Source organism: Anoplopoma fimbria, chromosome 11 (genome assembly GCF_027596085.1).
Source record: "Anoplopoma fimbria isolate UVic2021 breed Golden Eagle Sablefish chromosome 11, Afim_UVic_2022, whole genome shotgun sequence".
NCBI lineage: Eukaryota > Metazoa > Chordata > Actinopteri > Perciformes > Anoplopomatidae > Anoplopoma > Anoplopoma fimbria.
In genome coordinates this window covers 12,649,307-12,675,736 of record NC_072459.1, presented here as the reverse complement: position 1 = coordinate 12,675,736, position 26,430 = coordinate 12,649,307, and the positions used below count along the sequence as shown (strand labels likewise).

Here is a 26,430-nt window from a genome sequence, read left to right as displayed (position 1 = left end):
TTAGTCTCTCTGGAAAAAAAAGTGTATTTATAATGTAATGAAAAATTGTAGACAGACTTTAAAAAATGTTCTATATTTTTATAAATCAAAAATATTTGGAAACTGGAGAAAATGTGGTCAAACATTGACTTACTTATTACACATATACACTTTGTTATTCTCATGATTCAAAAATGGAGATAACTATCAATATCCATATTCATTTGTACAGTCAAGTAGAGTCATTAGCAAGTTATTCAATTGCTTTTTTTTTGTATTAATTGTCCTATAGGAAAATGGTTTACATGCTACCAAGAATTCAGTATTTAAACAGAAGTATAGTTTGATAAACACATATTTTGATCCTCCCAGGGGGCCATACCCTCAAGATGAGACTTACTTCACTTGTCTGCACGTTGCAGGACAGACACTTGAGTGCAGTAAGTACTGTAGATAGATCACACATTATGTTAATCAATAAAAAACTCAGAGGCAGTTAAAGTGACCTTTTAATCAGATTTTATTCACCCTCCAATTTCCAGGCTTCACAGTTAAAATCACTCCCGCAAGGCAGTGAGAGGACAGATGTAAGGATGCCAAAAAGTCAGTGCATTCACAACATACAAAAACATTTTAAACAAAAACGTCACTAGCATCAGTACCGTTGATGTCTAACACTAGAGGGGTCTAAATGGTGAACGTTTTTAATTCCAGATGAAGAGGGATGAAAGGGATGGATTTGGGGGATGGGGGAGTTAAAATGAGGTTTGGCAGCTGGCCAGGACGAGGTTTTAGGCCACTGACTCCTCTCCCTCTTCCTCAAACTCGCCCTCCTCGGCGGTGGCGTCCTGGTACTGCTGGTACTCAGACACCAGGTCGTTCATGTTGCTCTCCGCCTCTGTGAACTCCATCTCATCCATGCCCTCACCAGTGTACCAGTGGAGGAAGGCCTTACGGCGGAACATGGCGGTGAACTGCTCGGAGATACGCTTGAACAGCTCCTGGATGGCTGTGCTGTTGCCGATAAAGGTGGCGGCCATTTTGAGGCCCCGGGGTGGGATGTCGCAGACGGCCGTCTTCACGTTGTTGGGGATCCATTCGACGAAGTAGCTGCTGTTCTTGTTCTGCACATTCAACATCTGCTCGTCCACCTCCTTCATGGACATGCGGCCCCTGAACACGGCGGCCACGGTGAGGTAGCGGCCGTGACGCGGGTCGCAGGCGGCCATCATGTTCTTGGCGTCGAACATCTGCTGGGTGAGCTCGGGCACGGACAGGGCGCGGTACTGCTGGCTGCCCCGGCTGGTGAGAGGGGCGAAGCCTGGCATGAAGAAGTGCAGGCGGGGGAAGGGCACCATGTTGACCGCTAGTTTACGGAGGTCGGCGTTGAGCTGGCCGGGGAAACGCAGACATGTGGTCACCCCGCTCATGGTGGCGGACACCAGATGGTTTAGATCCCCATAGGTAGGGGTGGTGAGTTTAAGTGTGCGGAAGCAGATATCATAGAGAGCCTCATTGTCAATGCAGTAGGTCTCATCTGTGTTCTCTACCAGCTGGTGGACGGAGAGAGTTGCGTTGTAAGGCTCCACCACGGTGTCCGACACCTTGGGCGAAGGCACCACGCTGAAGGTGTTCATGATGCGGTCGGGGTACTCCTCGCGGATCTTGCTGATGAGCAGGGTGCCCATGCCGGAGCCGGTACCGCCACCCAGGGAGTGAGTGAGCTGGAAGCCCTGGAGGCTATCGCAGCTCTCGGCCTCTTTCCTCACGACATCGAGGACGGAGTCCACCAGCTCGGCTCCCTCCGTGTAGTGGCCCTTGGCCCAGTTGTTTCCAGCTCCACTCTGTCCTGTAGTCAAGAGTATCACATTTCAATTGATATAGGAAACACAAAGAAGCTATTTTCATGGATGTGATAACAGGTAAGTGTTCACATAGCTTACCAAAGACAAAGTTGTCGGGTCTGAAGATCTGCCCGAAGGGACCGGACCTGACTGAATCCATCGTACCAGGCTCCAGGTCCACCAGGATGGCTCGGGGCACATACTTTCCACCTGAAACCAGGCCGAATGAATCGACAGCGTCATTTCCGGTGAATCTTACAAGCTTGTCGAGCATGATGCGTTTAATGTAACACACAAAAGTACATGCAAATCATTTCTCATAGAAGCAGAGCTGGTTAGATGAGGGAAGAAGACGAATTGTTCAGTTCGCTCTGCTGTGTTATAGCTGATTCTGTAGCTTACCTGTGGCCTCATTGTAATAGACGCTGATTCTGTCTAGCTGCAGATCGCTGTCTCCGTGGTATGCACCAGTGGGATCAATGCCGTGCTCATCACTGATCACCTCCCAGAACTGAGACGAGGAAGGAGATGAGGGAGAGACGGATGTCAATATAGATACAAAATGATACAAATAATTGAATATGATGAAATTGGGTAACAGTACCCGGGTTCCCTTCAATGGCACATTAATCTGTTTTTAAACATGCAAAGCTGCAATGACTACAATTCTCTAATTGAATGCAGGTCGGAGGAGCAGTCTTTAATTCTAAACTGCAGACTGTCTCTGGAGTAACCAAGCAGATGACAGTCTCTTCGATGCTATGAGAACACGCTGTACTATTCAACAAACTTGAAATTACTAAATATGTAATCACGGCAATGTCAAATGAAAAAAGAAAAATGAATTGGTGTGAAATCAGGCGTTTTCCCACTGGAATTGGTTTGAAAAGAATTATAGTTAAAAAGAGGTCATAAAGGAGGAGGAGGAGGAGGGGGGGGTGCTACTACAGCTACATAAGGTTACATTACTACGACCGTCAATCCTTCATATAATTCACAATAAATTGGAATTGTCAAACACTAACTTTTGAATGCAATTATTAATTTTCGAATATGTTTGTCTGTTGCACAATTAAAACGCAAATCAATGTGTGCACGAATCTTGAGTCCAATGTAAGCCCTGCACAGAATATTAATGAATCCGAATCATCAACGATTTTAATGTGTATTCATTACATGAAGCTTCAATCAAGAGATGAATCCCCCATTGGGTTTATTCTAGAGAATTCTTGGAGGAGATCCTCGCCTGCACAAGTTTAACCAGAATGACAAAACAAACAGAAAAAAAGGAAATCAGAAGAATACCTTAGCTCCGATCTGGTTTCCGCACTGACCGGCCTGCAAATGCACAATTTCTCGCATTTTTCCGACAAATTGATACGAGTATAGTCGAGCAGATGGCAAACTGGGCAGCAGAGATTCACAGGATGATGGTTCCTGCGGTCGATCGTCAGATATTACTTTGCACCGCCTCTGAGACCGTCTACTGGGCCGAATCGGTGGTGCAACGTGACGTCATCGCCATGGTACCCAAAGACCGGAGGAGAGAGGGAGGGACCAAGACCCGTGGAAATGGCGGATAGGGTGCTGGGAGCTGCATCAGTCATCAATAAGATTCTCATTATTCTCACGAACTTGGTGAACTCTCCAAACGCACACGCAAACACACACGGGCACAAAAACACACACAAGGTCACACTGATGTGCAGTTTTCACGGTGAATAGTACAGCAATATATTAAATATATCAACTGGAGAATGAAGAATTCCTGTGAAAATATACACCTGGTATTATCTCACGGTATTGTGAATGTTTCTGTGCCATGAGGTTTGCATGTTCAAACAGGGGGAAAGGAATAAAGACAGACCGATAATTTGCAGGCATGTAAGAGTGTTAGTTTTGCTTATCAGCACATTCCTTCTGATCAAAGATGTGCTCTACTTCCTTTAAAAGTACTTTCGTTCTTAGTTCTTACAATCAAAATGGAACACATTGAAATGTATGGTTACATAAGAACTCAAGTTAAAGGGATGGGCAGATAAAATAAGTCATGTGCTTCCAATCCACATTCCTCATTTTGTGCAAAATTCAGAATTACACAAATCAAAGGGCTATCTTCCAAAGTAACAGGCTACTTAGTACAAACTTCCCTACTATTTCACATTCTGCATTTCTTGGATTGGAGTGTCTCTGTCAGAGAAGAAGATGAAAAAATAAATCCTCCGTTCCCTATCAACCTGCTGCATAAACGTTGTGTGTTATTGTGTAAATCATCAAGAAGACCATAAATTATCTGACGCACATGCATATTTATAATCCAATAAACATATACTATAACAACCAGTATTATAATTAATCGGTCTTATGTAGAATGCAGTACATTAACAAGACGTTTTCATAGGTTACTTGTTAGTACAGTGAAAAACCTCCTTCTGATCGAGCTGGTTTAACCAGTCCGCGTTAAAACTCCCCCGCTAAAAGATAGGAACCTCACTGTGAACACAGTTAGGCAATAATGCTGCAGTCACTGAATTCCCTAATGTATGAAATGAGTTGCAGTACATTGTTTTTACCTGACCAACCCCTCTTTTAATGGTAAATTGCTAACCACACTGTAAATGAATAAGTAAGTTAAAAGCATTTGCTAGTGTGCTGCTTTGTGCCGCTAACATGAATGTCAACACTGGAACATTCACATACATATCCTGAAATATGACATTCCAAACATGCAGTTAGCAAACTTACCAAGTTTTAAGCTATCCAAAACCTGGCCAATGGGGCTTGATTTCCTGTTTCCAAACACGGCCACATACAGTGTTGTTTCTGAGTGCTGCATGATCTGAGTTACTCCCACAAAAGTCGTGCACAGGAAAACCAAGAGCATTTGCGACTTCATGTCAAGACAATAGACAGCCTGTTTGTGCGCTCCGAGGCTTTCAGGGGACAAGTCTAACTGGGCACGCTAAATTATTTGTTGACAGAGGAACCATTAAGGACCTAAACTTGGGGACTTATGCTTTTTTTGGACTGTGGATTCCCTACATGACAAGCTGAAGATCATGTCACTCCCAGAAGAGGATCTCACATGCCCAATATGCTGTGACATCTTTACGGACCCTGTTTTGCTGTCATGTAGCCACAGCTTCTGCAGGAGCTGTCTGAAGCGCTGTTGGGAAACAGGGTTACGTGTGTGTCCAGTATGCAGGAAGAAAGCCTCCAAGGCCAGTCCTCCCACCAATTTGGCTCTGAGAAATGTCTGTGAGGCTCTTTTGCAGGCCAGGGGGAATTCGGCGCTGGCGGAAGAGAAGATGAACTGCATTCTGCACGGGGAGAAGTTAAAACTCTTTTGCCTCGTTGACAAACAGCCTATCTGTGTGGTGTGCCAGTCTTCTAAACTGCACAAGAGTCACGACTGCTCACCTATAGAGGAGGCAGTGCTGGACTGCAAGGTGAGGCAAATAATTATATCATTGTGTTTCCCAGCTAAGTGTTCAAGGTGACGCCTAAAGCTAGAATGCTGCCCCACTAGTCTGTTCTAGTTGTGTTCCACAATATTATCTTTATCTGAAGCATTCAAAATATGCAAACATTTTAAAGCTATTTCTGCTCTTTGCTGCTTGATTTCCAGGATGAGCTTGCTTTATCCCTCAAGAACTTGCAAGATAAAGTGGACAGCCTCAAAAGAATTCACAAGACCTCCACAGGCGTGTTCAAGTACATCAAGGTAACTGTGATGAGCTGACAGGAGTTTTGATTATGAATTCAAAAAATAATAAATCTGGTTAAATAAACCACAATTTGCAATCATCTCACTCAGAGTCAGGCACTGGAAACACAGAAACTTATCAAGAGCCATTTTGAGGAGATCCATCAAGCCCTCTACCAAGAGGAGTCGGACAGAATAGCGGCTGTGAAGAAAGAGGAGGAAGAGAAGATTGCAGGAATGAAGGATAAGATTAAAGAACTTTCTGCAGAGGTGCTGTCATTCACAGAGACCATCTCAGTCATACAGGAGCAGCTGAAAGAGGACGATATTACCTTGTTGAAGGTTCGCACAGTCATGTACACATCAACTTTTTAATCATTGTTCCCAAAAGCTTCCCCCCCATCACTGTGTTTTTTTTTTTTTTCCAGAATTTCAAAGACATTCAGGACAGGTAGGTCAACAAAGATGTGAATTTACACTCTTTGTGTTGATTATCACATATTCTCAGCATAAGATATCTGTTTTTATCACAGAGAAAAAAGCACAGCCTTTGGTTCAGACAACATGTCCGGGTTACTGATTGATGTGACCAAGCATCTCTGCAACCTAAAGTTTAAAGTCTTGGAGAAAATGCTGGAACACATTGACTATAGTGAGTACATGTTATTGTTATTTTCTTCAGGTTCAGAGGCCGAAAGCTTAGAATTGTACAACCCCGTCTAATATATCAACCTTTCTACTTATATCCTGTCTTTTAGCTCCTGTTATTTTGGACCCAAACACAGCACACCCCTGCCTCATCCTGTCTGACAAACTCACTTCCCTCCACTACTCAAAGCAGCACAGCTGTTGCCCTGACAACCCAGAGCGCTTCCACATGAGCGCTGAAGTTGTAGGCATGGCCGCGCTGGGTTCAGGAAGCCACCACTGGGTGGTGGAAACAGGAAGTAATCAGGACTGGCTCCTGGGCGTGGCCTCTTCTTCTGTGTCTAGGGACTGTGAGATCTCTGCTCGCCCTGAGAACGGATTCTGGACTTTGTGTTTCCGGGACGGAGAGTTCAGGGCAATGACCTCCCCGCCCACCACACTTACAGTTACAACAGCGCCAACACAAGTCAAAGTGCAACTGGATTACAACAAAGGGGTGGTGTCTTTCTTTGACCCTGCTGATGACACACTCATTTTTGCATTCACACACATGTTCACGGAAACTTTACTTCCATATTTTTATACACAGAGCAGTCATCCATTGAGAATAATGCCAGAGAAGGTACTTGTCACGATGTTGCGTCAATGAGTGGATGAAGGATTTATTAATTATGAAGGAAAATATGATCCCAGTCCTATTTTGATGGATGACAAACAATTTTAAGTTTGGATCAATGGATTGATTGGATGTAATGTTAATTTCTCTTAAATAAGTATTACTCATCCAAGTAATTTTGCTGCTACAAAAACATATTTTTGCTACTTATTCCTCCTTAAATAAATCTTCTGCTGAGAGATAGATAAGAACATTGATAACACTCACATGTCTGTACAACAATTAAGAATCTACTTACGGTTAGCTAAACTTAGCATAGCATAAATCCTGAAAACAGGGGACAACAGCTAGACTGGCTCTTCTAGCAGTAATTCAATCTTGTTTCTTTAATCTGAACAAAGTTTAAGTGTTAAACCTTGAGACAGAGCCAGGCTAGTTTTTTGCCTCAGTTTCCATCCTTTGCGCTAAGCTAAACTAAGCTAAGCTAACCAGCTGCTGCCTCCAACTACACTGTACACACTGTGAGGCGGTTGATTTTGGGCTATATTGAATTGGCTTGAAATCTAAATCAAAGCAACCAAAACATATAAGCACATTTCCCAAAATGTAAAACTATTCCTTTAATGGCAAAAGTGCTAATATATATGGCTAAATATACATTGCTCACTGTGGTGGAAGAGGGGAGAGCACATGTGCATGAGATGAAAATGTTTACATACATTTGAAAAAGTTTTAGGTTGGTTCATAACTGGGGTTTGGTGTGCAGCAAGAGCTTTCTTTATTTTATGTTATTTTGAATTGCCTGTGACTTACATCCAAATTAATGATGCTGCTGTGCAGGTGTTAAATGATTCTTCTATTGATGATTAACAATATAAAGTTGAGGGAGATGTTTCTAAGCTGTTAAGCACCCCGCACTTTAAGAAATGCATATTGTAGCAAAATGTAGCAAACAGAACAAGCAGAAATGGTAAAATATTGGATTCTGTGCCAAGAGGTTAAGACAGAGATAATAATTCAACTGAATTTAGTCAAAATCTAGTGTTAAAACTAGGATATGCAATAGCAAAGCATAATTTATTAGAAATATAATCAAATCAATCCCTTGTCTAGATTTTTTTTTAAATGGCTCTAGCTGGCAACCCCAGGATTACACTGTTCAGTTCCGTGGTTTGGTCTCTTTTGTACACATGATGGTGCCAAAGTCAAACAAATAATTTGGTTTTCATCAGACTACATTGAACACATAAAGCATGAATCTCCCTGAACATCATCAGTTTTTGAAAATATCAAATAAAAATGGTGATTTTCCACTTATTGATTCGTTGATGTTTTCAGTATTTTTTTTCAATCGTGTCTTTTTTCAGGATTGCGATCATATATTTGGAAAAAAATATAATTAAAGACAAGTCACAAAAAAAGGAAACATGAAAACAGTATTCAGTTCCTTCTCTCACATCTCCTTTTTAGAGACACATGTTAAACAGTACATCTACAATGTTAAATATATGTATAAGGTCTTCTTTACTTAAGCAGATGGGTTTTGTGCAGGTGGGGTTTCTGTGTTCTCTGCGGAGACACAGTTGCAGCACTTCTTAACGCAGGTGTCTGAGAGGAAAGGCAGCTTCTCAAGGCGAGATAGATAGACAAGCGGCTGGAAGGTGCTGCTGATGTTGAGGAAAGCGAAGCCCACAGGCTGCACATAGCAGCGAAACACATCAGGGGAGTAATAGTCCTCAAAAGGAAACAGTGCTACAGGTGGCAGGTAGTTAAACACAATGATACAAAGTATGGACAGCACCATCTTGAAGGCTTTCTTCTTCATGGGGTGCATCTCGTCTTTCCCTGCACCGCGGGACCTCTTCAGGGCCCACAGGATGCACCCATTGCACAACATCATCCAACTAAATGTCGCAAGGATCTCACCGGTGAACACCTTCTCGAAGTTGGGGAGGCCTCCCACAACTTTGGCTGCAGAGTAGGCAAAGGTGAGGCATAACACCAGCACTGAGAGGCTCAACCTGTACTTGGTGGGTTTGAACTGACCAAACATGACAGGAAAGAGCACAGCCACAAAGCGATCTAGGCAGATGCAGGAGAGGAACAGTGGCCCGCTCGTGTCTTTTACACCGTAGGAAAACTTAAGCGCAGACCACACCTCTTTGCTATGCCAGTGGTAAAGGTTAATTAAGCTGAGAGGGGTCATGGCACCGAAGTAGATATCCATGAAAGCAAGGCAGCCCAAGAATATGTCGGAGGTTGTGGGAGTTTTGCGACTGTGGATGAGGATTGCAATGACAAGCAAGTTGGCCGGGATCCCCACGACTACATTGATGCACTGTATGGCCAGGTCAAAGAGAATGCCTTCCACCAGATGTTCGCAGCCTTCAAACACACTGAAGGGCTTCGCTGTGGCATTGATGTCAGCGATGGTATTGAGAGGGAGTGGCGTCGGGAGAGAGGTTGAGGTCATTGGCCAAGATACGTTTCCCTCCATGATTCTGTTAAAATGACTCTGATGGGAGAAGAATAAGAGTGGTGTTGAGGGTTTAACATGTTCACTCACACACACAATACAATTTCCCTTTAAAGGCAGGTGTTTATCAAGGGGACTCGTACTTAATCTTGTTTTCTAGCTCAGCACAAATGATTCAGCCTGGTGTCACATCAAACAAAGTGTTCATCAGAGTCCTTGTTTCTAATCTGCTGAGAAGCTTATTCTCAGTAGAGCTAAACTAACCCCAGAGTAAATCGAGACGCTTCACGGAGAGCAACAAAAAACACGTAACAAACACTGTCAGGGCTTCTCTTCAGGCTGTTATCTTGTTATTGTGTCTGCCTGGACCTTCCTCTGGGAAGAGCGCCCTGTATGTAGGGACATCTAACTCGCTTAAGGGACTAATACTAAAGGCCCCGCCCTCTCACAGCAGAATAAAAGGGCAACTTATCCCAAATAAAAATGGTAAGGTTCATACTCTGCCCTTAGACAATTACTTTCTGCCTTTACTTACTACTGTTGGTAAGGGCATAGGATAATTTGGTAATTTCCTGCAGCTCTTAAAAGCCTGTTTTTTGACATTTAGCTAAATTCTGGACTGGATGAATTAAAAAGAGAAAACATAAAATAACATGTGATCTTTGATAAATCTACTTCCATTTGATATTTAGGATTCAATCAACTATAAAACTGGAACACTCTGGGGCTTCTCCAGTGATTCATATAAATCTCTTCCTCTTTCTCCATTTCCTGTCTTAAATTTATTAATGCTAGTTATGTGTGAGAAGCACTGCTGCAGGAAGCAGTATAAATCAGTCATGATCAGGCATTTATCATATATTTTCCTAAGAGGTTTTTTTTCTGTGCTGCAGGATTATTGTCATCGGTTCTGAGTCAGGATTTATTATGTGATTTTTAACATCGTACAGAAACCACCGGCACAAACTGGATCACTACATTTTTAGTTCAGAAATAGAGATCATGAAATTACATCCACTTAAATGCAACTAAAATGCAACATTAATGATGGTAAAAATGTTTTCAAATATGTCTCACAAGCTGCATTGGTCAAAGTTTCAAACTCTGGTAGTATCAGTTCCTAACTAGTCGTGCATGTTAAGTAATATGAAGTTCTGTGTGTTCTTGAGCTCAGTGTCTCTGTCCCTTCAGGAGGACCACAAATGGAAGATTTTTATAATGCAGGCTCTTCTCCACCTGTGCTGTGGTTCTGAGTCAGGCTGCTTTGCATGATATTTGCAATATTTGCATGGTATTTCTTTAACATGCACTGCACCTGAACTCCCTCCACTGAATGGACTATTGGAGCCAGAGGCTGTGATCGTTCCTTGTACAGCCATCAAGGGACCTATTCTGGTTTTAATTTGGACCTTTGCTCCCTCAGTGGACGGTGTTTCTCACCTCTCTCTGCTGACAGCTCCACCTCAGGCCACACACGCTCCTGTGGGGCTAATCACACTGACGGAGGAGTAAAACTCTTTGCCAAGAAGATCGTCCCTGGAGATGGAAGACTTAAATCAATTGTTTTTCTTCAGGCATATCTTCAGAAAATGAAATAAACAAAACAGAATATTATGCAGAACTGCTAGATATAATAAATCAAAACAAAAGTTTATATATATATATACACACACTAAAAGGAACTTGTTGACAGTGACAAATCATTGTGTGTCTATATATATATATATATATATATATATATATATATAATTACATTACAGTCATTTAGCAGACGCTTTTATCCAAAGGACTTACAGGAAGGCTACCCTGTTATTAGCAATCACTTATATTGTAAATAAAAAAGTATTGATCTGATTTTCTTGCATTTGCATTAAGTAGTTTGAGTATTAATAATACGGATAAATTCAGCGTAAACATCTTTGCAGATTTTGTAAAATATTTCAAATGAAAGTACATAGATGCTCTTACTCAAGATTTAAAATGCAAAACTTTAACAGCTGCAGACACATTCAATACTCTACTACAAAATTCCATGCATAAAGATATTTGTTCAAATGTGAGAAAATATTTCCAGTCCCTGATTTTGAAGTTGCAAAGAGCATGAGGTGTGAGGAAAACCCAATAAAGACAAAATTCTAGCACACTGTCAAAGTTGAGTTAAACGTTCTTTATTGGTTGACATTAATCTTAATTAGGTAAATGTATTTTATTAATCTCAGCAAGTAATGTCAAACTGATGAAACTGAAATTCAACAATTAAGCAGTCCTGCCTCTCTTTTAAAAGGCCAAATATTGATTGACCTACTTTGATTACACACAAACTTTGTAAACCTAACTATATAATCTATTTAACCTGTGCAGCTTTTTAAAAATGGTAAAAAAGTGTATTGTTGTTACTCACCAGTGTCGAGTACTCTTCTGTGCGGTGTAGATGATGCAGTGTGTGTTTCAGGGGTGCATTTATAAGTTCTCTGAAGTGTCGTGACTTTGATGCTCACCAGGAGGGGAGGATCTCCTGGAGTTTTTGATGTCATGAGGGAATAGTGACTCTCGCAGATGAAACGTCTTTAATAAGAAGGCCCAATGTCCCCTTAAAGCCTTAAGTCCTGCACCATCAGGGACTTTAATGACATTACGTGGTATATCGGGAATATGAGATGCTGCAAGGGATAAATAGTATAAATTTGAATGAGACAGCGCTCTGCAGCATCATATAATTTTACCTTGATGATACCAAAACATGTTTTGATTAATTGTGGGTTTACATTTTTTTTTTTTTTTTTTTACTCCCTGTTTTGAAAAATATCCAGGCTCTTGCCTTACAAGACGTTAGTCAAATTCTTTAATTGCAAAATTTAAGAATTTGTTGAATAAACCAGGTGTGTCATGTAGTCAAAGCTTGCAGCATGCATCAACAGAAAACAGAGGGCCGCCGCTGGTATTCAAATTAGAACATACTTGTAGCCAAATTGAGCATTTCCTTTTTCTTCTATTTTATACTTGTTCTCCACTACATTTAATAAGCAAATTATTGTACAGTTTTACATAATTATAAATGCCCAAAAGCCAAAGATTAGACAAAAGTGAATAAAATGAATACACATATCCTCACTCAGCCCTCCATCCTTTTGTTCCTGTTACTGGAGAAGCTGTGCATGACACAATACAGTAATAGCAGGTGTGGAACCAATTGCAGAAAACACAGGAGGAGGTGTTTAGTGATTTATTGGCGAAAAAAACAAATGGAATGCACTCCAAGAACAGCCAGGCAACAGAGGATTTCTTCACAAATGGAGAGATGATGAACTGACAATGAAAAAGGTGAAACTAAAACGCAAACACTCAAGGAGAGCAGGAGGTAAAGTAAGCAGGCAGTAAAAATAAACATAAGACATGTGGATTAAACCTACAAAATTACACAGGAAACAGACTAAACATTTACGAATAACATGAAACAAGGAAAAACACAATCAACAGAAAATCCCAAACCTCTAGACAACTGATCACATAAAAACAAAAGACAAATAAACTGATTAAAAACCACTAAAAGACCATAATGCCAGATAGTCTTAAAATCCAAGGTCTCCAGACACAGAGCCAGACTGTTACAGAGCACCGGTGCACAATAATAATATAAACAGCCGATGAGCAAATGTCAATGGTGTCTAATTTTTTGTTTTGTTTGTTTTTTTATTAAATTTTCATCACTGTGACGCAAACAAAAGCATCGTCTCATCAAGCTGTCTGAGTCCAGCCAGTAAAGACTTCCTCTGAGGTGTCCATCACTTAACTGGAGGTGGATGTAAGCCTGTGTGTGAGTATGTGACAAGGTGTATTGGGAGTGATGGTTTTACAAGGTGGTTAATTGCATTTAAGCCTCTGCTTAGGTGAGAAGAACCCAATGTTCTGTTCCCTTCTGAACACAAGACAAAAGCCAGATCGATTCGTTGTCTAATTAGCGTCTGAATTAGGGAAGAACAGGAAAGTGTCATTCAGCTGTTTTACCCCTTTTTGATCCAGAGGGGCAGTAGTGGTCTGCAGAACTTGAAGCTTTTGCAGACCTGTCATGATATTACCTTTATACAGGATTTAAGTACTCAACAACACCCTGACTTCACACAGTGTCAGTATTGCCAGGGCAAGTAGAAAACAACAGTTTGAAGGAAAATTACATCCATTTGAGAATGAATAGGAAACAAATAAGAGAAAACACAACACAACATTTAATCTTGGATAAATCTACTTCCATTTGTTATTTAGGATTCAATCAACTATTATTAAAAAGGATCTGGAACACAGGATATATTCTGGCCTGCTCCAGTGGTTCATATAATCATAACAGAGTTGAGTCACGTCGTCACGTCTTACATAAACACATTGTAAAATCATGCTGTTAGGAACCCTCTCCCTCTTTCTCCATTTCCTGTCTCAAATGTATTAATTTTAGCAAAGGGGCACTGCTGCAGGAGGCAGTATAGATCAATCATGATCAGGCATTTGCATATATTTCTCTGCCGACGGTCAAAAGGCAAAAGAAAAATGATGTGATTTCTGACAGCGTACAGAAACCACCAGCACAAACTGGATCACCACATCATGACACTTTTAGTTCAGACAGAGATCATGAAATAACATCCAATTTAATGCAACTAAAATGTAACAATAATGATGATAAAAATGTAAGCATATGTGCCTCTCAGGTTGCTATGGTCCAGACTGAAAAATCTCAATAGATAATGGATTTCCATGACATTTTGTGCAGACATGCTTGGTCCCTGGAAGATCAGGAGTTCAGTGATCCCCTGACTTTTCCTCTTGCGGCACCATGAGGACATGACATTTTTGTTCTGAATGGATTTCTTGACAATTATTTAATTGACTGCCCTGAATTTTGGTGCCCAAATTCATGTTCTCTTCAGGGTGAACTGTAAACACTTGATGATCCTTTACTTTTTTATCCAGCACCACAATCAGGTCAACTTTTTAAAAAGAATTGATTTATAACCAAATACCAGGATTACAACACCACAATAGAGTATAACAAACCCAATGTTGTATTTTCTGCAGGCCTGTAGATTCCAGACTTAACCCACCAGTCTCAAATGGCAAAGACCATAGCACAGGATTAGTTTAAAAGCTTATTTTTTTTAAATCTCATAAATACTATAATCAAGAAGTCACTTGGGCTTGTGGCAGTAATAATTATCCTTAATTATCAGGGGAGAAATGGAAAACAAATCAGTGTCCTACTGCAGAGAGGAGGGAAAAAGTCCAAGGCCAGAGATCAACTGTACCACAGGTTGGTTGGTTGCTTCCTCAGTCCATTAACTTTCAAATGTCACTTGATGGCAGTCCTCTGAGCCGTACCATGGACCAGGCTGCCTTTAGACTCTGCCTTTAGACTCTGCCTTTAGACTGAGGCGTCTGGAACAGCACCTGGCCTGCACACAGAGAAACACACAGAGGATGAGAAAGAAGAAAGCGCTGCATGTGGCTAAGTAGACTACAGAGTGGACGCTAACTCAGGCACACCTGCCTTCAATCAGCACCTGAATCACAGCAATTGGCTCAAAACAAAAGTGAATAACCTCTATGCCCCCACAAGCGCGCACACACACACACACACACACACACACACACACACACACACGCACACACACACACACACACACACACACACACACACACACGCACACACACACGCACACACACACACACACACACACCAACAAAACCACACCCACTCCGTGTGAGGGTGAGCCAATTTGAATGTGATGAGACAGCTCTGTTACAGAAGCGCTCAGTGTTTGGTGCTTCTAAGCAAATTTAAAGCATTTAACATGCTTAGTGAACATGCTGATGCAGGTATAATGCTGTGGTTTTTGTGGCGTTTTATGGTTTTCATCAGAAACATTGTGGCTGTGAACGCAGCCTGAAAAGACAGAAGTTTGCTGTTGTCGAGTGTGTGACTCATCCATGCAGCTAAAATCTGCTTTCCGGTGTTTATTGAAATCACATGTTAGAATGTCTGAAGGAATCCAAAGACAGGACAACAGAAATGGGGGAGATAAATGATCCCATATGGTCAGATATAAACACAATACCTAGGGCCTCATTCACCAAACGTTCTTGAGGACGAACTTAAGAACAGACTTTGGAAGATATTGCTGAGTGAGGCCCAGAGTTGCACAGCTCTTCTGTGTTTTTAAGCCTCTTCTCTGCCGCCCTCTGCAATGGTTGTGAGAGCTGAAATTTGGCTGTAACAGAATTCTACGTGCGTCATGGCAGAAGGGGAAAAAGACTGCTGGAATTAGAAACAGGACTGAGAGTTGTCTGTCATTAATCAAAAACCTTGCTGCTCGAAATGTGTGAAAGTGGACGACCGAAGCAGAGAGAGAGAAAAACACGAAGCCTTGTTTTTAATCAATATGTACAATAATTGATCCCAGGGCAGCAATTAAAGCTTTAAAGTTATAGTTTATGTTTTGACTTTGTATGTTAAACAGCTTGTCTCAAAATCAGTGCAGCTGTCGCTTTAATTTCAATGCTCATATGAATTTCAGCATTAGCTGCATGTGCTGAGCTCCAGAGGATGAATATACATTTGGGTGAGCAGCTACTGAGCTGACTCCTTTTAATGGGATTCTTGATGTGAACATACACAGAGGAACTTACTGTGTGGCGCGTTGCCAAAATAGTAAGAATGGGCTTCCCACCAGCTTTCCACCCATTATTACAATTATGGCTCTCTAAGTATGCTGTAATCACCATAATTATGGCCTTTAGTTAGCCTTTAGCTAACTAACAAACAAACATGCCGGCGTTTCATTTAGCAATCACTTCTTAATGTATTTAATTATAGAATCTAACAACAGGATTTCATTAGGCATTTTTCAGTTTTTTGAAATGCACAAAGAGCAAGAAGACGGGATTCTCATTGTGTCATAATAACAAGTTATGATTAAAGCATAATCTGGTTAGCTGATCCATGTCAGGGGAATATAAACAAGCACAGTTTTGTTGAAATAAATAAGAAGCATGATGAAAGGATGATTTACAGTTTTTGCGCTGCCAGTTGCGCTTTGAAGGTTTTAGAGACCACAACAAATAAAATAAGGATTGGAGAGCAGCATTGTTCAGATGCCTTAACAGTTGTATCAGAGCTGTGTGGAATTAAACTGCAGTCAGTCAGTTTTGTAATAGGGATTGTGTTTGAGTATTTTGATTTTCCTTGGCAGCATTGACTTTTTTTGAAGGACAGAGTTAATCAGTTCATAAATTGTCAATATCCCAAATTTCAATTAGTTTGCGCCTTCATCTACTCTTTCCACTTTTCACACATAATTACATTCTCAGTAATCGAATTTACACAGGGCCCGGTAAGCTAAGCAGTGGCTTAACATGGTAGCAGTGGTTTACCTTTAATTAATGCAAATGTGCTGATTCCTCTAAGACTCTAATCAATATCAATGTTCAACCAGTCCAACTCTTTATCGCTCTATGTTGAATTCACACCAATACATTGGCACTGTAGAGCAAAAGGACATCAACTATTAATGTTTTTTAAAGATATTTTAGATGCATATCTGAACTGCATTCAGCTGGAGCTGTTTAGAAAACAAAACACTTAATATAATGGAAGTAATTTATTGAAAATATGAAACAAGGGTTGCTAAATAATTTGTAGATAATTCCTTTGCAGTTGTCTGCAACAGACTACGAGATGCTTTTGGAAGGCAGAATGATTAGCATGGGAGCTTTTGATTAAATATAATTATAGTAAAATGTTGTTGCCAGAAAGAGTTTTTTGTATCAAGGGAAAATATAAAATACTGGGCTGCCCTTTTGTCTGTGTTTGTATTATTTACTGGAAACCAAGAAACCACTCATCCTCTATTTAAGTCATTGAGGGGAGATTTCACTTCTTCTGTGATGTGAACCCTGCTGGATGTAAGAGAGAGAGTTAGCAAAGCTTTAGGTTAACAACATGAAGGAGAAACAAGGGGGGAGTAAAAGATAGGAATAGGGAGATAACAAATGGCTATTTTTACTCTCAGGGACGTGTTCCAACTCTGTGACAGGAGCTGCTGGGCTCTATTGTAGCGCCTTAGTCAAAAGGAATACACACCTGCCGCCGTTCTCAGAATAATTATACACACTGTTTGAGCCTTCATGTCAGGGAGCGGAGAACTTTTCATCCATAAAAGAAACCTTATTTCTTTAGAGTCCATGGTTAAGTTTATTCCAAAAGATGCTCTCATTGCAGTGGATCCCTAAAATGGAAACTGACAGGAGAAGTTTTTTAAACTTTAAAGGCCCCATAAACACATTTTCTAGAGCGATTTAATCCGACATGAAGTTTGAATAGTTTCCTCTTGTCTTGTTTATGTATTGTCTCTTATATAATAATAAAAAGAGTTTTGTTTATTCTATATGACAAATTTAATTTGAGTGAAGGTCAGTGATGTTACAATAGACTGTGTATAAGAACTGGATATAGTCACAGTGACGTAAACCTAAGTTCGGGGACTACTTTTTTGAAGCCTTAATTTTGACATTTTGGCCGTTGCCATTTTGGTTTGTGCAACAAGAAGTACAGCTGAACCCTTGATAGGAGATTTTAAGTCAAAAAGAAATGTAACAACTAACTTTCATGAACTGAAAACACATTCTGAAAGGGTCCGAATTTGAAAACGAAAACACGGGGAACTCCCAGACTGAACAGGATCTATTTTACTCTAAGTGGGACCATTATTTACTAAATGAACATCAAGCTGTATTGAAGAAGACTTGAAGCCAGCAATTGAGACCATAAACTCATGTTCACAATGTTTATTGAGGTAATAAATTAATTGAGAAGCATTTTCTCATAGACTTCTATAGAATCACATACTTCTTTTTGCAAGACAAGTTGCCCAATGATGGCCAGTAGAAAGAATCAAAGTTTGAAACACTTTGGCACTGGCTTCAATTTTCAGACCCGGAGGTTGCCGCCTGGATGATGCATACTTCAATGCACCGATCAGGCTTTAGCAACCTTTGAAATGTAAGCCTAAGTAGGTTTGTTTGCTTCTTTTGCCAGCAAAAACACAAACACAAAGCAGTGTTGCATGTTGTCCCTGTGTAAGAAATCTATACAATAATGCACATGAATATATTCTTATATTCAACACATGACAATAATGCTGTCAAGACCCGTGTTTTATGCAGAAACGTATTGTTCCTATTAATGTTTTATTCATTAAAATACTTTATTCCTCCTCCAATATGAAGCATTTGTAAGCAATATGTAAATATTTACTAAATTTCTCACTGAATAAAATGTTTTACAACTACCCATTTAAGCCCTTGTAGTCCTGTAGTTTCATTTAACCCGGTGGAAGGAGAATTGACGTCTGATAGGAGGTGTAGCACCGTCCCCCGGGGGATCAAGCTCTGGCCAGCTGGCTGTCAGAGGTAGCAGTGTGGGAACAGAGCTGAGAGTCTTTGAGCATGACTGTACATCTATCAGCTCCTCTCTCAACACCCTGCCATTACTGCTGATGGAGATCTGGCTGAAGAACACTCAGGCCATCAGGACATAAATGCTTGAATGGAAACATTCGCGGATTGGCTGTTCATATGTTGCCTTGTTTGGGAATGCATGCAAGTTGTCATTACATATTGCTCAGCCACACACATCCCCTACCTTTTTGCTATTACAGTTGCTCAACTACTTCCACTAAGAACTATATCTTTCTTTTCACGTCAAACTGTTCAGAGTTTGTTAATTTGGTTTGTAGCTTATTTAATCTTTTTCTGAATCAGTGAGACTAAAGGAAATATATCTTTAAATGTATCTCAAATAGGATATTGTCTTAATGCTGTATAATGCGAAGCATCTGTCTTATTGCCAATATTGTTATATATATTATATTCCATTCCATTTTCCGTAACCTGCTTATCCAGTTAAGGGTCGCAGGGGTGCTGGAGCCGATCTCAGCTGTCAATGGGCGAAGGCAGGGTACATATTATATTATTATTATTATTATTATTATTATTATTATTATTATTATTATTATTATATTGTTTTATATACTTTTGCATTTTTATTTTTCATGTTGTACATGTTCCTTTGTTCTTCTTGGACCTCCTTGTCTTTGTCTATCTGTGTCTGTTTCTGTGTATTAGCGAGCGGAAGAAACCGAGTCGAAAAAATAAAAAGCTGATTTTTCTGATTTTTTCAAAAACATTATTTAATCTGACATACACATTTTTGAGTCTCTATCGAAAAAATAAAATTTTGCTAGCGTGAATTTTTATCTATTATATATTATCATTTATAATATATAATAATAATTATTAGCTCTGGGAAAAGTACCATGTTGTCATTTAAGTGAGCTAAAGCCTTTGTGGTCAAACTTTGACAAGACCCTAATTGATGCTTGCTGTATTGAAACCCTGAACTACTTGCATGGATGATAATGTAGATGGATAGATATTCCTTTATTGATCCCCATGGGGGGATTTCAGGTGTTGCAGCAGCTCAAGTACAGATAAGATTAAGATAATAAATAAAAGATATTATACAATAAAATAAAATAAAAAATAAAATAGAACTATAAGACAGCAATGTACAGTATATCTACATGTGTGCAATGTGTGCAGTGTGCAATATTCCACATGAGTCCAGTGCAGGAGAAAGTGGGGGAGTATTTACAGTGTTATTGTGAGGGGGGTGGGGGCTGGTCAGCATGATGACAGACTGTGGTGAATGATGAAGAATTGAAGCATGAAGCATCTATAGGAAGGTATTAACTAGTACCTGATTTGACCCATATGTACTGCATGTACAGTAATTGCCTTTAAATAACCTGGAATTCTACCCGAATATATTATGAAGAAAAACAAGCCATTATATCACTGGCCTCCAATCAGAAACAAAGCTATGAAAGGATTTTTTGTATGTTGCAGCGCACTGATCTTACTGTCTCGCATGGAAAGAATGACCTGCCAAATGCCAGTTGAAAGGCTCAAAGAGCGTGACCAGACTATGAAAACAAGCCTGTCTCTGAGGAACCAGAGGCCACAGCTGACCAAAACACACAACACACTGCTGTGTACTGCACCATCACCTGTCTAATCCAACTGCCAGCTTGCTGTTTTTAGACATTTTTCACCTCATCGCCGAGAGCTCCCAACAGTTTTCAGGGGAAAAAATCATTTGTCTAGATTTTTTTTTAAACCCTGTCTGATCACATGTTTATTTCTGCAAGCGTGTTTCCCACTGCTGAAATTTGCATAACCTATTTATTCCGATGTATACAAACACCTTGACAACAAGGGAGGCTATTATTATTTTTTTCTATGTGACTCAAACAGTCGCTGTTGCAGCCACATTAAAACCTGCTCCCAGCTGCTCTGTTATTCCGGCTACTGAGTTTGTTTTCGTAACCTGTTCCAAAACCAGAAAGGTGTGTTATTATCTCAACTATACATCCCGTGTTTACATTACCTTTTGCAGTGGGACTAATCTCTCTCTTCAAACATTACCATATGACACATGCATGTGCTGTAATGTGACTAGATAGTGGGCAGATAATGTGGAGATAGCTGCCTGCAGAGACACCAGAAAAAGAGATAGATAGAGAGTTATCTTTGTGTGTATGTGCGTGTGTGTGTGTGTGTGTGTGTGTGTGTGTGTGTGTGTGTGTGTGTGTGTGTGTGTGTGTGTGTGTGTGTGTGTGTGTGTCTTTATGCATCAGGAGCCACATTTGAATAGAATATATCAATACAGCTGTGTGTCTCTCTGTGTCAGCCTTGTCCCACTGGCTCCCTCTGTTGGATGGCCTGGGGACTGCTACCCCCCCCCCCCCCACACACACACACACACACACACACACACACACACACACACACACACACACACACACACACACACACACACACACATATTCACTGTCATTTGCTTAATACTGTATGGCTTTTGCGTAGTGAGTAGACTTTTGTGTTTTTCATTTTGTGCCCTCAGGGCCGATTTTAAAGAATTGTTTGTAATTCCAGTTGTTGGTATTAAATTATAAGACATTTCTCTTTCTTTAAGGTCTGGATTGCCTCTAGAGAAAAAGATGCAGATGGTGCCATGATCAAATAGTTGTTGAGCAAAATGCCTTTGTTGTTTAGGGTCAAATATAGCCTATAAATGTGCCAGGAGGCTCATTCAGAGGCTGTTATTTATAATCTCTCAGGAGTTTGGGGGCATCTGTCCTGCTCTTTACTTCAGCTCTGAGTTTATTGACACATGCAGAAGGTCCTTGAACCCTGTTTAGGGGCAAAGTTCATGTAAAAACTGTATGTGTATGTGTGTGTGTGTGTGTGTGTGTTTTGCAATACGAAACACAATGTTTTGCTCAGGGATTTACTGCAACAGCATGCAGCCGTCTATGCCCCCTGTACCTCATTTGCGATATGCAGTCAGTTAACTGATAGGCGAGGGTATTGATTGGTTAAAAACTCCAAGAAACTCCCTGTTGATATTCTGTGAGGCTCTATAGTGGGAAGCTATAAGAAGTCCTCATTAAACCTGGAAATGTTGATGTTATTTGATGCATTTTATGTAGCTGTCTCAGTATGTTCCTACAGAAGTGTTAAAATGACCATTGACATGACATTCAACCAGGGTTGTACTGGGCTATTTCTTAGCTCAGACCAGTAACTCTGTGAAGTCTCAGCTGGTGGCAAGGCAAATGGTTCTGGCCAAGAAATAGTTTAGAATTTAATCCATTAGCAAACTGCAAATTGTCTTTACAAACGTCTCTTTTGTACAGATTGAAAAGCAAGACACAAGACATTGATTACTCATCTCTAGAAGTTCTGCAAAGCCGATTTGGTTACCTTTGGACAGAGCCAGGCTGTTTCTTACTGTTCAGTCCTTGTGCTAAGCTACTTTAACTGGCTGCTGGTGGTAGCTTAATTAAGTTAACTTTACAGAGGTGAGAATCTTCTCATCTAAGTCTTGAAAAGAAAGCAAACAACATATTTTCCGAAATGTTGAACTTTGCCTTAAATGATGGTTGTACGTCACATATATTGAGTCCCCTTCATGCACATAGTCTTCAGTTAAGCTATAGACCATTCTCTACGGAATTGCATTGCTAGGCAACAGCTTGGATCCATGTTCACTTCTTGTCAGCTGATGTCATTCACATACACTGCAATGGGAAATAAACTGGGACACATCTGGAATATTTATGTGAACTGGTCTACAATGAGAAAAAAACAAAACAAATAAGTTAACAAGTAGACACAGTCCTTCAGTGAATATTAATGGGAGACCCCCGAGGCAAAAACGTTTTTCATACACTGATCAATGTAGAGAATTTGGGCTGCTTTGCTTCCGTAACATCTTCTTTCAGACTAGTGGAAGGATAACATCCAGAATACACATTTAGGTGTTTATTTAATTACACTTTGTCTATTCGGTTAAAGACAAATAGATTTTTCCTAAAAGCATTAAAAAGTTAGCAATAAAGAGATAATAATTTGCATATATATTTTTTATGGCTGTTGACAGTATTTTGGTTATGAAAATGTATGCAAATGAACACTTATTTAAAAAAGACAGGACCTAATTTGCATATTAATATTATTATTATTATTAATAATAATAATAATAATAATAATAATAATAATAATAATAATAATGGATTTTATTTATATAGCACACTTTAAAATACAAAGAAATCTCAAGGTGCTTCAAAGATACATTTCCATAAAACTTGTAAACACAAACAATAATTGCCAATATTGTCAGTAATCATCTTAGAAAGTGTCATGGTCTTTTACCCTCTTAACCAGGTGTAAAGTCCAGCAAATCTTGTTGCTTTCAACGAACCATGATGGTCAGAAATTCGTCAATTTGTGAAATAAACACAAACACACACACACACACACACACACACACACACACACACACACACACACACACACACACACACACACACACACACACACACACACACACTCCCCTGGTCTCGGGTCCAGTCTAACCCCCCACTCATCCATGTTACATCACACGGGTGCAAGTTAGCAGCGGTGCGGCTCTCGTCCATTCAGACCAAGTGCCAACTACGACCAGAGCTCAAACGTTTACTCTTCTCTAAATTTAATTTTCCATTTAAACCCTTATTATTATTATTTTATTTTTATTTTTTAAAAAACGCTTAAAAAACAGACAGCGTATTTACTCTCGCTGACAGGACCAGAGGAGTGATTCCCAACGTGAAGCTGAACGCAGTTGCGGTCATTTATTTTGAAAGTTGGATTACAGCGGAGTCACTTGAACTGGTCGGAAATATTGTCTGCCAGATGGTTCCCAGAAGATGAGCAGTACATTGTGGGGACATCAGCGGAATCCCGGACTGTCAACGGTAATATGTTTTCCAATTATTTAATTTGATGAAATCCCCACGTGTGCCTCAAGTGAACTGAAATATCGCTAACTTTAAAACAAATTATAGGCTATAGCAAACCTCTCAATAAAACTTGTTTTTTTTTTTTTAAAGTAAATTGTAGACATGTTTATTTCGCATTGAGATTTTTTTTTTTTCTTCTGAGACGTCTTGGGTCACTGAAGAGGAATGTGATATTTTTCACATGATACATGTATGATTTTGGTTAATTTCGGGAATCAGAATTCCAGCATCTGCAGTTAGTGTCACTTGTCGCTACTGTACAAATAGGTGTTATCTAATCCAGCCTCTATGTCTGTCAAACACACACGTGTGTTTTAGTTGAGTGGATGTCAAGATATATCTACAATAATACAGTGTTTCCTATGTTAACGTGACATTGACTGTTTATGAGCTTAAGATCCCAGGATACACATATGCATCATCTCTTAAACTATTTTAATTACAAAATCTTTGTGCTGTATAAACCAAATATTTTATGACAAAAAAAAAAAGTACAATAGCTGCTTAATGAGGAGCAAAAATGAATCAGTCTGCATAGGTATGACCACACTTGGAATATTACAATGCAAGAAATACTACAAATACTACGATGGATTTAAAGGATGTAACATTTAAAGTAATTTGTATGGTGTAAATTGTGGTTGTTGCAGTTTATTCTGTGTTAATGTGTTTTTATTATCATTTCCATCCTGTGTACTACAATGAAGGCTCTTGTGCACTCTGCAGACATCAGCTCAGTCAAACCAATCCAAGTCCAACACAAACAATTGAAGGTTGTTTTGAATAACTAATTGAGTTATTCCGCCCTCTCTGTGCAACGTCTTGCATTTCTAACACAGAATTATGAAACATATTGAAGCCAAAAACAACTGAGAATGTATACAAGCTCAAGACTTCAAACAAATATTTAACACGGCATGTTTACATTTCTTATCTATACATTTATTTCACAATGGACTTTGTTATTCTTAGTCACATAAACCATGGGCAACCTGTGCTGGACAGAAAAATGTCTCTAATCATGTACCAGGCAGAATAAACACATTAGCGCGTCTCTGTGTACACTTTGTGTACATTATGCACACTGAATACATACAAATTAATTGTTATGGGAGTTAATTGTCTGAGAGTGATTTTGATCCTAATTAGAGCCACTTAGGCAGCATCTCGGTAAATGAGAGAACAACTTGTCTCAGTCCCTCGTGTAACTTGTATTCCGCCTCACAGAGTGAAGCTAATACATGTGCCTATGGTTAGGTAAACACCTCTCACGCACAACTAAACAAACATATTCATAACCACCTCAACACATCTGTTGCAGTGATAAAGGAGCTGCACGCCTCTTGCTGAAGCATCATCCCCTGTGCTCCTTGATTGCATCTTTAGTGGTCATTTGCAAACATTAGTGGATGGTACAGGTGCTTCAATGCATACAAAATACACATTAATGCAGTTGTGTGATGCATAAAGTAATCCTCTGTTCTCTAAGTGCATTTTGCATGTGGATTAATAATGCCTATTCGGGTTTAGGGGTTACATTTGTTCATTTGACCTTCATATACATGCAGCACAATGTACATTCGGAAAGCTCGCCAGCTAAATGACTGAGACAGTAATGTGGTGGTAGGGCTAAAAATGATAGCAGTGAGTGCTTTCTGATCTATTCACACTTTAGAGTGCTGTAAGTATCCCTTTCTCATGGAGTTCACGAGAGAAAAGATGCACTGATATTCAAATGACTGAACTCTCCTTGCTCACTCTGTCTGTGTAGGCAAAACAGCATCAGTATCATATAGTGTGATCTCAGCTGAGATTTGTCCTCAAGGTGTGCATGCTTATAAGTGGTAGGAAAACTATTCTTGTTGAGAATTTCTCTACCAAAAGTTTTTTTCTATTTCATTTCTATGTTATATACTTGATGTTGTATCACATTGTAAACCAATGCTGATACCTAATGCTGTGTTGCGGATGTTTGCTTTGTTAGAGTAAAGGCGTTGTGGTCTCAGAAATCTACATGTTTTCTCAGCAGCAGGCCACAGAGATGAGTAATAACAGTTGACGAGGCAAAGAACAGTCTATTCTACAAAGTGAGTCATTTGTTCTTACATTGAGCTTTCAGGACACATTTATTTAGGACTTTGTCAATAAATGAATGTTAAAATTCTTAAAGAATCACAGTATAATTAAGAAAATGGCACTTATATAAACATCTTGAAAGAAAGTGATTTGATTGAAGTCAAGTGAAGTAGTCTTACCCGGCAGGTAGATTTGTTCCTGTTCTAAGAAAAGAAACTTTTATAACCGAATAAGGGGCTGTACAAAATTTGACTGCGGTGGTGAGGGAGGGCTACATTTTATGCTTCACTCTGACAGAGTTAAAGAAGAATGTAAAGGATTTTGTGGCATCTACATTTAAGGAACCAATTGAAAAGGAAATATGAACTTTACATACACTCGTTTATAGGATTAGAACATAAAAATAGATGGCGATGCATTGAGATCCAGGTCAAACAGACATACAATATATCACAGCGCTGCCTGCAGAGCACTTTGGGGCTTTCCTTGTCCACAAACGTGTGCTTCTCCTGCACGTCTTTGATCTGCAACTTGCTGAGTTGAGCACTCACGCTGCAGAGACAAGAGTTATCCTGTCTGTAAACATTCAGCTTTATGGCTGCTGGAGAAATACGGTGAAGACGTCCAGTGAG

General features: G+C 39.8%; 4 protein-coding genes across 4 annotated transcripts in view; 2 read left to right on the top strand and 2 right to left on the bottom strand.

Moving 5' to 3' along the window:
* Positions 1-616: 616 nt before the first annotated feature.
* tubb4bl (tubulin, beta 4B class IVb-like) lies at positions 617-3,242 on the bottom strand. The gene is made up of 4 exons (XM_054607991.1): positions 3,129-3,242; positions 2,226-2,334; positions 1,923-2,033; positions 617-1,828 (listed from the first exon to the last, which is right to left on the bottom strand). The coding sequence occupies exons 1-4, from the start codon at positions 3,183-3,185 to the stop codon at positions 771-773; spliced, it is 1,335 nt and encodes a 444-aa protein (XP_054463966.1). The 5' UTR covers positions 3,186-3,242; the 3' UTR covers positions 617-770.
* A 1,487-nt stretch (positions 3,243-4,729) lies between these two features.
* Positions 4,730-7,125, top strand: LOC129098958 (zinc-binding protein A33). Its single transcript, XM_054608100.1, has 6 exons — positions 4,730-5,272; positions 5,452-5,547; positions 5,641-5,871; positions 5,958-5,980; positions 6,063-6,181; positions 6,288-7,125. The coding sequence occupies exons 1-6, from the start codon at positions 4,883-4,885 to the stop codon at positions 6,824-6,826; spliced, it is 1,398 nt and encodes a 465-aa protein (XP_054464075.1). The 5' UTR covers positions 4,730-4,882; the 3' UTR covers positions 6,827-7,125.
* Positions 7,126-8,321: 1,196 nt separating this feature from the next.
* LOC129098331 (G-protein coupled receptor 183-like) lies at positions 8,322-9,266 on the bottom strand. The gene has a single exon (XM_054607329.1). It carries the CDS (start codon positions 9,264-9,266, stop codon positions 8,322-8,324), a length of 945 nt encoding a protein of 314 aa, XP_054463304.1.
* Positions 9,267-23,490: 14,224 nt separating this feature from the next.
* The window catches only part of gcgra (glucagon receptor a), a 33,235-nt gene continuing 30,295 nt past the window's right edge, over positions 23,491-26,430 (top strand). Inside the window, exon 1 of the mRNA XM_054607090.1 lies at positions 23,491-23,677. The gene's annotated coding sequence lies outside the window, so the exon portion shown is untranslated. The remainder of the gene's footprint in view (positions 23,678-26,430) is intronic.

What these genes read in the sequence shown, in the direction of transcription:
- LOC129098958 (XM_054608100.1), top strand. Translation starts at nt 4,883, where the DNA reads ATGTCACTCCCAGAAGAGGATCTCACATGCCCAATATGCTGTGACATC. An exon ending in TTCAAAGACATTCAGGACAG is followed by an intron (nt 5,981 to 6,062) that starts GTAGGTCAACAA and finishes TTTTTATCACAG; the next exon opens with AGAAAAAAGCACAGCCTTTG. An exon ending in GCTGGAACACATTGACTATA is followed by an intron (nt 6,182 to 6,287) that starts GTGAGTACATGT and finishes CCTGTCTTTTAG; the next exon opens with CTCCTGTTATTTTGGACCCA.
- LOC129098331 (XM_054607329.1), bottom strand. Translation starts at nt 9,266, where the DNA reads ATGACCTCAACCTCTCTCCCGACGCCACTCCCTCTCAATACCATCGCT.
- tubb4bl (XM_054607991.1), bottom strand. Translation starts at nt 3,185, where the DNA reads ATGCGAGAAATTGTGCATTTGCAGGCCGGTCAGTGCGGAAACCAGATC. An exon ending in CTATTACAATGAGGCCACAG is followed by an intron (nt 2,034 to 2,225) that starts GTAAGCTACAGA and finishes GCCTGGTTTCAG; the next exon opens with GTGGAAAGTATGTGCCCCGA. An exon ending in ACCCGACAACTTTGTCTTTG is followed by an intron (nt 1,829 to 1,922) that starts GTAAGCTATGTG and finishes TCTTGACTACAG; the next exon opens with GACAGAGTGGAGCTGGAAAC.